The sequence below is a fragment of the Symsagittifera roscoffensis genome, chromosome 4 (genome assembly GCF_963678635.1).
Source record: "Symsagittifera roscoffensis chromosome 4, txSymRosc1.1, whole genome shotgun sequence".
In the NCBI taxonomy this organism is placed as follows: Eukaryota; Metazoa; Xenacoelomorpha; order Acoela; family Convolutidae; genus Symsagittifera; species Symsagittifera roscoffensis.
In genome coordinates this window covers 76,870,861-76,883,189 of record NC_087065.1, presented here as the reverse complement: position 1 = coordinate 76,883,189, position 12,329 = coordinate 76,870,861, and the positions used below count along the sequence as shown (strand labels likewise).

Here is a 12,329-nt window from a genome sequence, read left to right as displayed (position 1 = left end):
GAACCATCATTAAATTCACGAGTTGGCCATTCAGCACTATAAAACTTTGAAACCAAGCACACCCAGAGTTATCCCGCACTATGAAATTGTTCCAAATTGAATTCAGGCAAACTTATGTGTCTTAATAGTTTCCAATACGACTCAAATTTTAACACTTAGAGTTTGATATTACGAGCCTTAAGCCAGACAATGCTGCTCGTATCAAGGCAGAGCGCTGATTATTCTGACTACTTTTTTTATTGGTCTCGAATCGTTTTTTTTGTATTTGAAATATTGACAAACTACAAATTTTAGGCTGATTAAATCAAACTTATGCGTATTGAAACAAACTATCAAATCATTATTCCAGCAGCACAGCCCAAAGCCGGAATTTAGCCAAAACCAAGCATACTCGCTTGGCAATCACAAGGTTTCCGGATCGATGCCCATACCCAGTTAACTTTTCCTAAATTTGGTCGGAATAAAAAATAACCACCACTGGCCTATACTTTCCTCAGTTTCTTCGAAAGTCGGAACAATAATTCAGACAGTCGGAATATTCAAGGCTTTGTCTTGATACGGGCAGTCTTGCTCAATATCTTTCAGATTGCACAAAAGAAAAGTACGAAAATTGCAGTTTTAAGAACAAGGCATTACTTCTAAAATTCGAAAAAAGATTTATTCACAGTAATTATTGATATAAATATTAGTACACAAAGTATGGAATGAGAAGTTCTAGCCAAAGTTTGAACCGCTTGTCGCCCAAATTTCATGAACATCAACACAGCTATATCTGTCTGATTTTTATAGCAGCTCTGCTTAACTTCAGAGCTAGGCGACTTCAATCCTGGAGCTTCAATTATGCGAAAAATGTTCTTCTTTTTTGACGACCTTGCTGTTCAGACAAAAAGCGAGAAGCGTAAGTTTTTAATGAGTAAGTTTCAACTGCTTACCCAAAGATAATTACTATTAGTTTGTAGTAATTTGTTAGACTGCTGCCATTGATGGACCAGCTGTGATCAAAATTTGTATATTTTGGATTAGATTTTGTACCGCTTGACGAATTTCTCGTTTTTGCTTGTAGTTAGTCACAGTTTTGCTATCGGTAATCGATAGCTGAATTACCAACAGTTTTGTAAGCTTTTTGACAGTATCGTTAAACGTGCTCATAACTCGACCTCATAACATGCTGTTCAAATTTAAGTCAATTAGTAATAAGAGAAAATAAAAACAGCTTTGAGGTGGCTTTGGTCGGTTTTACTATAATGGTCGGCTTTTATAACATCAACTTATATGATTTGATTTAAAAACTCATATACAAAACGTACTATTTGACCATATGATAAAAAAATTCATGAAAAAGTAATTTTGATTAAATGTATCGCAGCACAAAATATTTAGTGAATATGTTATGTCTAGTTTTCACGCCAGTCAGATAAATTTACGGTCAAAGTATTTTATAATTCTATAATGGGTAAGCTATGGGATCTTATAGTGACGCCAAAGAGTATTTTTTTTAAATTTTCTAGTGACAAAAAACTGTCCAAAAGTAAAACACACTTGAGATCCATTCGACTAAAGTGTGTTCACTCAGAACAAAAAAAGCGTACACTTATAAGAAGTTGTTTGATTAAAATTTATATACCTGGCGGAGAAAAAATAAAATCAAGCATTTACTTTCAAAGCCTTCAGTTTTGATTTTAATCACAGCAAAACATATCAAAAATTTGTATTCTCAAATTTCTTACATGTTCATAACATGTTGCTTCTAACAATATTCGTTAAAATTAATCTTAAAACTTAAGTTTCTGGCGCGATCGAGATACTTTACCTTTCGTAAAAATCCGTTCTCGAATAAAGTTGAATCTAAACGGAAAATTGGAATTTTAATTGAAAAATGAGCAGCATTTTTTCATCTTTTTCATCGAATAAATCCAAATCATCGACTAATACGACGAATACAACAACACAAAGAGGATCGAAAGGCGCCGTAATTACGCCGGCCAAACCTCTATCTACAAACAATTCGACAATTAACACGACAAAAACGGCTTCTGCGGCCAAAACGAGTGCCGAAGCCACGACTCCGAAGAGTCTCGGGAGTCCGACTGGCGAGAGGCCGCCAGCAGCAGCCAAAGTTGCCCGGTCGAATTCGAATAGCGAGTCTAATGGAGGGAGAGGGGGCTACAAAATGAATGGACGGGTGCTGAAACCAGCCCAACTTGCAGTTTACCAAGAAGCTTTTAATTTGTTCGATAAGGTAAACATGAATTCACACACGGCAAAAACAATAATCAGAAAAGCGTTTTTTAAAAAAAGATGATTAAACTAATTTGAAAGTGACCGAAATTTCATTTCTCTGATTCATTTCTCATTTTTTGTATTGGGTCTTAAGTTTTCGTTTGCTCCATATTGTTTTAATTAATAATGACTGTTGAAAGTTGAGCCAGTTAATTTATGTTGCAAAACTATAGTTAGCGCTTATTTGTCGCAATGAATTTGCAACAGATAAAGTTTGTCCATCTACGGTAAAAGCAATATCTCAATTTTTTTGCCGATTTACAGTAGCTGATTTACAGTACCATTTGGCCCGAAGAAAATATTTTTTTAAATATTATTTGACATCCTGAACTTGTAGTTACCTTGAAAGAGTATTCCCAATATATAGATTCAATATTGAAGAAAACGCGGAAAATTTATGCTTGAGGTTTTTTTATTCAGTCAATTTATGACTTGTTAATTAAGCATTTTTGGCAAATTTTTTACCATCTAAAAATATTGTTGTCTGCTGCTCAGACTTAAAAAATATTTGACCCGTAACTATTAATTTCAAAGTTATGGGGGTTTAAAAATTGTTAATTCGTTCAATTTGGGATAATTAACAAGCAATATAATAAATTTTTTTCAAGAAGCGTAAGCGGCGGATTAATGTCTTCGAAATTGAACTGAGACCGACAAAATAACCTTTTTGTTCAGACTCTGAAAGAAAGTGAGGAATCTTTACACTTGGCTTGGTTTTTTATTCAGTACATTTTTGACGTTTCAATTAACCGTTCCTGACGGAAGTTTTTCTATCATCCAAAAAGTATTTTTGTCCGAAGTTAGTATTTTTGATGTAATTTTTAAAAATAATAATATAATAACTGTGACCATTATTTGTTAAGCTAAGGGGGTTTAAAGATTGCCAATACGGCCAATTCGGGACAACTAACGGGCAATATATTGCGTAAGCGGCAGATAAATGCGTTTTACATTAATATGCGACCAGCAATTTAGTCTCATTAAATTAATGCGAGACTTTCAATACACGCTTTTGACACATCTGTTTAAAGCGATTTGGATAAATTAACTCAAATCCATTAGGTTTGGACTCAATACTTAGCTAGACTGAATTTCCGCTCGCTCTACCCGCTAATAAAAATATATCACTGATTAGTTGACAAAACTGTCTAAAATAGTGCATTTAAACCCCCATAATTTAACAAAAAATGATCACAGTGCAATACTATTTACATTATGCCTCCCAATTTACAGATACTGGCAGCAACAAATTTGTTTTCGCGTGTTAGCGGTTTCAAACTACCCTGCTGTACTGCACAAGTTACAAAGTTCTTGCAAATCTTCCACTTCCAAAATCAAACTGAAGAAAAAAATGCTTGTATCTTGCACGTAAAATTCTGGCGTTTGGTACAAAAGTTTTGCAAGATTGTTGAAAGATGAATGGAAAATCTTGCTCGAAAGTCTTGCTTTATAAGAGTCTGGCAAAATGAATCTAAAATATTGCTTAATTGTTGCGTTGATAAAGAATCTTGCAAGATGCATGCAAAATCTGATTTGTTTTTGCGTGTGAAAAGCATATCTTGCAAAAAAAATTGCATAATTTTGCAAGAGTTTTAAAAGATGATTGAGAAATCTAGAAAATCAATTGGAGAATTTTGATTAACTTTTGGAAAATAAATACAAACTTAGCAAGAAATTTTTCATCTGAATGCAATTTTTGCAAGAATTTTGCAAGAATAATGTATTTTCTCGCAAGATTTCTAGAACTTTGTATTCCGAGAACACTGGGATACAATGCGCTAATGATGAAAAAGAGGTCCATTCTAACCTAAGTTAATTGCTCGAGGGTAAACCAACATTACCCAGCCCAAAAAAACGAAGCAACTGCATATAATTCCTAATCAGGGGGGCAACATCGGTTCTTGTAAAGTGCTGAGCAGCTCGTTTGTTGCCCGCACTCAGTAAAAAGAGAAAATAATATATTATAATGGATTTTTATTGTGAGTCTCAGTCAACATGTTATCATTATATTGGATTATAAATTGTTTCAACATCTAAAACTGGCGCTTATAATCAATTATAATTTTTGCTAAAAGTACGATTATAATTATAATATAATCGATTATTTTCCCTTTTTACTGAGTGCGGGTGGTTCTTTCAATGGATAAATTGTTTGTTTCACCATAAGGGTTAGTTACTAGTTTCTTAGTTTTTCCAACATCATTAATTATCAGAAATCTTTATTGGTTTAAAAATTGACTCATAAACCAAAACCACTAAGTTTCTTTTCTGTTGTCATAACATCTTTTTTCTACTACAGGACGGAGAAGGTAAGATCAGCCCGCGTAAGTTGGGGTCTGTGATGAGACGCATGGGTCTGAACCCCTCGGACGCCGAATTAGCTGACATGATCAATGAAGTGAGCATACACAATCATTTCTTCCATCTTTCAATTCGGATCTTGTTGACTACCCCCCCCCCCCCCCTGTTGTTCCTTTGTAAGCATTGTACATCAACTATAGAGAACTAAAAGATTGATTGAACATGTTCGACCTTTTCATTCCTTGTAGCGAAACCCCCTTGAAATGGGTTGAAAGAGGCGTAATGTGACAACTCACTACAAAAGACAACTCGCAATTCTTATAGATAACGACAACTCGAAATTAATTTTAAAGAAAATAATTTATGTTATTTTCAAAATAGTTGACACCGAAAGTCGTGACAACTGGTAGCGAAATATTTGACAAGATCATTCAATCTTAAATTAACTAAATGCCATATTTTTTGAAAAGTTCCCTGTTTTTGCAATAATTAGCGAAATGAACAATGCTGAAACAGGACATAGCTTTTTCAAGGGGCGGATTTAGGGAGATGGGCGGATCGCCCCTGTCCCAGGGGATTCGAACCCCTGCCGACCCAAAGCCCACCCCCTTCGTAATATTTTGAAATATCCATTTTTGATTACCCTAAAAATTTTCAAAAGGCGCGCCAAAATGAGGGGCAACGCGCGTCAAAAATACCGCAATTTTTTGGTCAAAACTTTTCAAAAAATGCTTAAAAACACTTGTTTGGGCCGGTTTTTTTCATCAAAATTTTGCATGCGACGCAGAAAATTTGGCCGAAACAGGGTCGTTTTAGTGTTTTGGGAGAGCTCGGAGAATCAATCCTAGATCCGCCCCGAATCATAGAGCCTCTGCGAGCCTTTCATAGATTTTCTCGAGGGATGGGCGGCTTTTCAAAACATTTTCGAAAATTTTTGCGACCGCTTTTTTAGGTCGACCAAATTAAATTGATTTTCCAAGCATTCCCAAAACAGTATAAAGACCCTATTGTAAAAAAAATGGTAAAAAAATCGTTTTTCGGCACTTTTTCAAAAAAAAAAATTGACCAAAAAGCGCGCTCTCCCCTTCAAATTTATTACATTGGCAATATTATTAAAATAGATTTAGAATCCAGGAAAAGAAGAAGCCCCCCCCCCCCTAAACGCACCCCTGCGTGTATCTCTTAGTTTTTTGAAGACTCAGTGGCAGATCTAGGGTTTTCTCGAGGTGGGTTGCGGATTTTTTTTTAGCTTGACCAAATTGATTTTCTGAGCTCTCTTAAATCATTTTAATGACCCTATTTTGACCGAATGTTCTGCGCCGCAGCCAAATTTTTGAAAAAAGGCCAAAAAAGCCGCTTTTAGGCACTTTTTACAAAGTTTTGTCTTTAAATTCGCCTTTTTCCGGCGCGCTCCCCCCTCCCCCTGAAAACTAATAACTATTGGCCAGGGGTCGGATCTCTGAAAAAAACCTTCACCCTCTTTGCCCCACCCGCCCCTTCTAAATTCGCCCCTGCAAAAAACTATGAAAAAAACTTTTTCATCAAATTTGTGATTTTGACTAATAGGTTGACATCAACAAGAACGGCACGATAGAATTCTTTGAGTTCCTGGACATGTTGTCGAGTAAGGTACTGAACGAACCCTATGCCGAGTTCAAAGCAGCCTTCGAACTTTTCGACAAGGACGGAAACGGATACATCGACAAGGAAGAACTGAGGCAAGGCTATATTTTGTGACTTGATTTGCATGGTTTTTTCACTTTCTCTTTTTTTTAAAATCAAGCTCAAGAGGATAAGGGTCCGCAGAAAAGATAAATATTACGGAGGTATTCACAACAAATTGACAGGGGAACTAACAACTAAATGCACTCTCATAATGCTTGCTTAAAGTTATGGAATTTTGTTAGATTTAAACAAAGTTAGCGTTTTTTTTCTTGAAGTTAGCGTTTTTTGTGACGCCAATGATAAACTGTTCAAATCAATAACATTAATGGCATGGAAAAAGCCCAACGGTTATAGCCGCAATCGGATTTTTAACGGTTGCAGGATGGTCTATCCCATTCTAATATACTCTATACCATTCTACCCTATGCCATTCTACCCCATGTCATTCTACCCTTTATACCAATTTATCTTCTGCCAATCTACCCTTCGCCTAATTTAAGAGTCAAATCTAAATCTTGAGTCAAATATGATATTCTTTTTTCAATAAATAACAGAATTGGTGTTTGATTTGGTGAGAATCGATTTGGTGTTCTAATTTTTTAACGACATTCAAATTAACACCATACATTTCATCACGCAGACATTTCAATCCTCAACAATTTATATCCCGGACGAAAAAAATCATTTCATCAAGTCATTTCTTTTTACATTTTACAATTAAATCCTACACAACTTTTCTAATTTAACACCGAAATGATAAAAAACTAAAACAAATTAGTATAACATGAACATATTTATTTTGTTCCAACTATCGAGGAAAGTGACGGAACGTTTGTGCAGGATTGGTTTTTCCCCAGACAAATTTCTACTTTCTAACAAGCAAATTTGGACAATTTTTTTTGTATCACCCAAAAAGAATAGTTGTCTTGAGCTGAAAACTGAAAAGTTTTTTGATTATTTTTCGTATAGTTATGGGGAATTAAAGATTGCCAGTTTGGACTACTTGGGACAATTAAAGCGCGATATATTTCTCTCATAGCAATCCTTCCAAATTGGACTGCGACATATCCCCCTTTTTTAATCACAAATCGTGTGGGAGACTTTCAAAACACTCAAAAAATGTTCGGATTATCTTTTTTTTTTTTTCAAAAAATTGATGAAAAGTTTAGAGTGAACACTAATCCGTAGAAGTTAAAAAGCAGTCGGAAGATTCGCGGCTCTGCTCTGCTGCGAGCAGTTTTGTTATTCCGACTATCGAAGAAAATGATGAATATATACGCCAGAAGTAGTTTTTTTAATTTCAGACCAATAATACAAAAATTGACAGCGTATAAATCCTCATTTTGTTTGCGAATTCCACTTTCATTTGCGGATTCCATTTACATTTTGCAGATTCGACTTATATTTTGCGGAATCCAGTTATAGCTGCGGAATCCAGAACAACTAGCTATATTTGCTTGTTGCGGAATGTCCCGACAAAATTTACGTTACAGGTATTGTACGCGGAATCCACGAAAGTTTTGTAGGTGGAATCCATTTACATTTTGGAACATGTTTAAAGACTTGTATATGGAATCCAGGAACATACAGACACAAAATTGTGCGCCTACCCAGTGCACAGTTTGGCCTCGTAATGTACTTTCAATATTCGAACTTTTTATGCGTAGCAATTTATCTGCTCTCGTACTCGCTCCAAATTCGATTGAGGCCAACTGTAATTTGTCAAAGAAATTGTGCTCAAATGTTAGCTCTTGCATTTGATATTGGAAGTACAAAATTTACAGTTTATCAAAAAAAATTGAACAAAATTTTTTTGAGATCAGTTAAGAAGCAGTCGGAACATTCAGGGCTTTGCCCGTAATATACGTGCAGTCTTGTTTTCTCTTATACAGTCGTGTTTGTTTCCTTTTATAATGCGGTGATTAATCAACAGTAGCCATCGCATTCGCACCGACGTGTCGTGAGCTTGTCAATAGAGAAGGACGTTATATGAAAATCAGAGCCGATTTCAGCGCCCACCGGCAACCTTTAAACAAGAGTAGTTAAATTGTAGTAGTTTAACTGCTAAAGCATAAATTGCTAAAGCATTAAAATATTAGGAGTGAAACTGTACTGTATTAAAATGACGTAAAAAGGTGAGAGCGATTAGAATTAACTGGCTGATTTCAAGTTCTTTGACCTACAAATTAGAGACAGAGAAAAAACAAATACCAAAACAAAATCATTTCAAATTTATTTTTTAAACTTTTGTATTCGGAGCTTTTTGTGTTACTTGGCGAAAATCTGGCATTTAGGGCTAGTTTTAAAGATTGAAGATAAGTGTTTAATTTTAGGATAAATTGATATATTAATATTAGAAATTAATTGAGTGTTTTTTTTGTTCACAATAGGGCTGGTCTGAAGAGCATAGACGAAGAGTTGGGTGACCAGGACATCGACCTAATTTGGAGACATGCGGACAATAATAAGGACGGATGGATTTGCTTCGAGGAGTTCTTACGCATGATGACACTCTAGAAATGGGGGCGAAAAAACAATGCAAATAAAACAGAATGAACTCTTAATTTTTTCTGCGTAAACACAATCATATTCTATCTCTCATATTCACTTACTATGCTGCAATTATTAAGCTTATGCTGAATTTGTAACCCGTTTTTTGACATTTTAAACTTTTCAATGCATTTGACGGCGTTACTGGTAAAAAAAAATACTATTTCACGTAAAACAAGATTTTGACTTTTTACTATGATGAAGAAGAATGTACAGAATATGATTGATCCAAATTAGTGAGTGTTTCAATTCCAAGTAGCGGTTGATTTTAGTTGTTTTATATAATAGAAAAATTTAAAATTTACCATTCCTTTTTGCTCCAACTTACGAAAAAAAGTCACCTAAAAATTCGTATATGGGATGCTTTTTCTTCTCCAATTAAACTTCTAACTAACAGTTTTTCGCAATTTTTCAGAGCATGAATGACGGACGGATGGTTGTTAGGAAAATCAGCTTGTTTTTACTATTAAGCAATATAAACTAATGCTTTTGAGCAAAAGATTCGTAAATTTGAAATTTACTGAATAATTTCGATTGCAGTGGTTGCAGTAATTGTTTTTTCAGTTTTGGTAAATAGCAGAAAAGTTTTTTTGATAGTTAATCGAACTTGTCAACAAAATGTGCATGTCAGCCTTGCTCCGGTTCCGGTAATCAGGTCATAAAACAAAAGTGCCAAACAAAATATTTACTAATGAGAGGAATGCACAAGACTGAAACAAGAATGCGTGAATGTTCCGACTGCATTTTAATTTCTATGGAGTAACTCAAATTAAACTAATTAATGAAATTTTTCAACAAAAAAAATTAAATTCGTTAAAATTCCCACATTGCCCAAAATTTCATTTTTTAAACCCCCATCACTTTACAAAAAATGGCCGGGGTTGAAATACCTTTTGTAAATTGTGCAAAAAATAAAAATACCTGTGAAATGACTTTTAAAATTTCCGTCATAAATTGCAAGTTAAAAAAATGAAATTTTTCTGGAAAAAAACACCGGCGCACAAATTTTTTGCCATTTTCTTCAAAAATTGTCGTAAGAAAAAGTACCGTAATAAGTGGTGGTTTTTCATAGATCCTCTGCGAATCGTAGAAACCATAAAAAAAAAGTAAAAAGTAAAAGAAACGCCCCAAACTTGAATATTTTGCACTTTCTGCGAAAGTCGGAACAAAAAATTGAGCCTTTTTCTCAATAATTTGAGAGCTGCAATTAACTTTTGGGAATTTTCATACGACATATATAAAGAGAAGATTGACTTTGACTGGATCAAAAGCTTTTTGACCACAGTTTAAAAATTTTCAACTAACAAAAGAGGAAAGATTTGCATGAAGTGATTTGAAAAATCATAATTTCGTATACTTATGAAGGCCTGAAAATTGTATTGCAACGTATTGCGACGAAAAACCGGCTTTTTGATACTACCGCGACCAGAAATGCTTATTTTCTGTTCTTCGTTTCTTACAGGATGGAATATTATATTAATTGTTATTACAGCTTAAGGCGATAAAATTTTTGATCTTCGAAAAAAAAGTTGTAATTTCTCTTGTATGAACAAAAATAATAGTTTTCAGGTTGTTACAAAATAGATGCTCACGAAATAAACTTAACCAATGTTTTTTATTACTTGCCATTAAAACTAAAGGCTAAAAAAGCTTTCAGATAAAGGCATTAGTTGTCTAGTCTTGAAAAAGACTGCATTTCAGATTTCAAAAAAGTAACCTGCCCAACATATCTGGCTCTATAGTTATTATTGTTCCGGCTTTCGAAGAAGTGGGCGGACTATTTGTGCTCGGGGTTGGTTTCTCCCTGACAAATTCGGGTTTAATAACCAGAATTTTTGACAGGATTTTTTTATACTATTCAATGAGTATTGTTGCCCTGAGCTCAAATATAGAAAGATATTTCACCTGTAATTGTTTTTAATAAGTTTATGGGGGATTAAACATCGCCAATTTGGCCAGTTTGCGACAATTAACGCGCGATAAATTTTGTGCTATTTATGAGTAAGCGGAGCTTTATTCCGTCCTGGAAATTGTTCCAATTTGATTAAGGCATGCTATTTGATTGATATAATACTTTGCTATATGCTGAAATATGTCACTTTGCACTTCACATATCTTGCGGGAGATTGTTTTAAGAAAAATCTCAAATTTTTTTTTGTTTTGTTTGGAAGTTTTCATTCATTTTATTTAAATTTAAAGCTATCACTATTGACCTTAAAAGACATGGAGACATTCAAGGCCTCGATTTGATACAAACAATTTTATTTTTCTTGAAAATTAGAAAAAAGTAGAAGTTATACAGAAATGATAAATTGTTTTTTTTACAGCGCCAAACCATAAAAAACTTGACAGCTATTCAATTTCAGTTCAAAACTTTTTGTTGTTGAAAATTTTTTGTGGAGGCAAAAAAATTAACAACTCGTCAAAGTATAAATTTAATTTCCTTGTTTTTCCAAATGTCATCGCCCACACGCAATATAATTACGAAGTGATATATTTTGCGTCTGGAATTGTGTTAAAAGAAATAGCCCGTTTCAATTCAATTCTGAATGATTCGAAATGCCACTTCAATAGGACGAACTCTATCGCGCTGTCAGTATATCAAATCAAATTATAATTGTGTAACTAGTCTGAAACCCAATCCATCATTATTTTATAACTAATAAGAGATTATTTTTTTTATCTGTTATCCATTTTCGCAGAAAAAATACAGAATATTTGTTCTCGGGTTGTTTTTTTTTATCAAGACCAATTTAAATTTTCCAACGAGCCGTTTTTGACGAGATCTTATTATATCCTCTGAAAGGTGCTTTGTGATGCCTTGAGCTCAAATTAAAAAAAAATTTCACCTGCAACCATTTTTCGTATTATCGAACATCACTTCATAAACGTTAAAGGGCAGTCGTTCCATTCAAGGCAACGCCCTGATACGAGCAGTCTTGTTGGGTTTTAAGACTCGTTGTCGTCGTTTTTAACACCGGAAGTCGAGCGGTATTCAGTTGACTATATATTCAATTCTCAAAAATTCTTTTTCTACTTTGGAATTTCGAAAACAAAATGCTCAACTTGTGCCCATAGATTATTTATTACAATTATGGTTATGAGGTTGCGAACTTCTGAAAATTTAGCTTGTTCTAAATTTTATAAATGTTTCTGTCAATGTGATTAACACTGGCACAATTGACGCAAATTTATAAGGATTATGCATCACTCATTTTACGTCGAGAGCGCCAACTTTAATATTGTTCCGAAATTTGAAGAAATTGACGGAATGTTTGTACTCGGGTTGTTTTTGTCTTCAGACAAAATTCGAATTTTTAACTAGCCATTTTCAACATTTTTAAAATCATCTGATAGGTTTTGCCCTTCTGAGCTTAAATTTTAAAAATATATATTTCACCTCGATCATTTTTTCATAAATTTTTGGGAGTTTAAAGGTTGCAATTTTGACCTATTTGGGATAATTAATTCGCAATCAATTGTATAAATCGGGCAATAAGTTTTGATTACATTGTCGTTTATTTTTTTGTTCG

At 34.1% G+C, this 12,329-nt stretch overlaps 2 protein-coding genes across 2 annotated transcripts in view; one reads left to right on the top strand and one right to left on the bottom strand.

Annotated features, from left to right (window-relative positions):
• LOC134843974 (unconventional myosin-XVIIIa-like) overlaps positions 1-12,329 on the bottom strand; it is a 319,060-nt gene that overhangs the window by 238,228 nt on the left and 68,503 nt on the right. The window lies entirely within an intron of this gene.
• Positions 1,339-8,763, top strand: LOC134845030 (calmodulin-A-like). Its single transcript, XM_063861860.1, has 4 exons — positions 1,339-2,239; positions 4,580-4,678; positions 6,148-6,299; positions 8,637-8,763. The coding sequence occupies exons 1-4, from the start codon at positions 1,877-1,879 to the stop codon at positions 8,761-8,763; spliced, it is 741 nt and encodes a 246-aa protein (XP_063717930.1). The 5' UTR covers positions 1,339-1,876.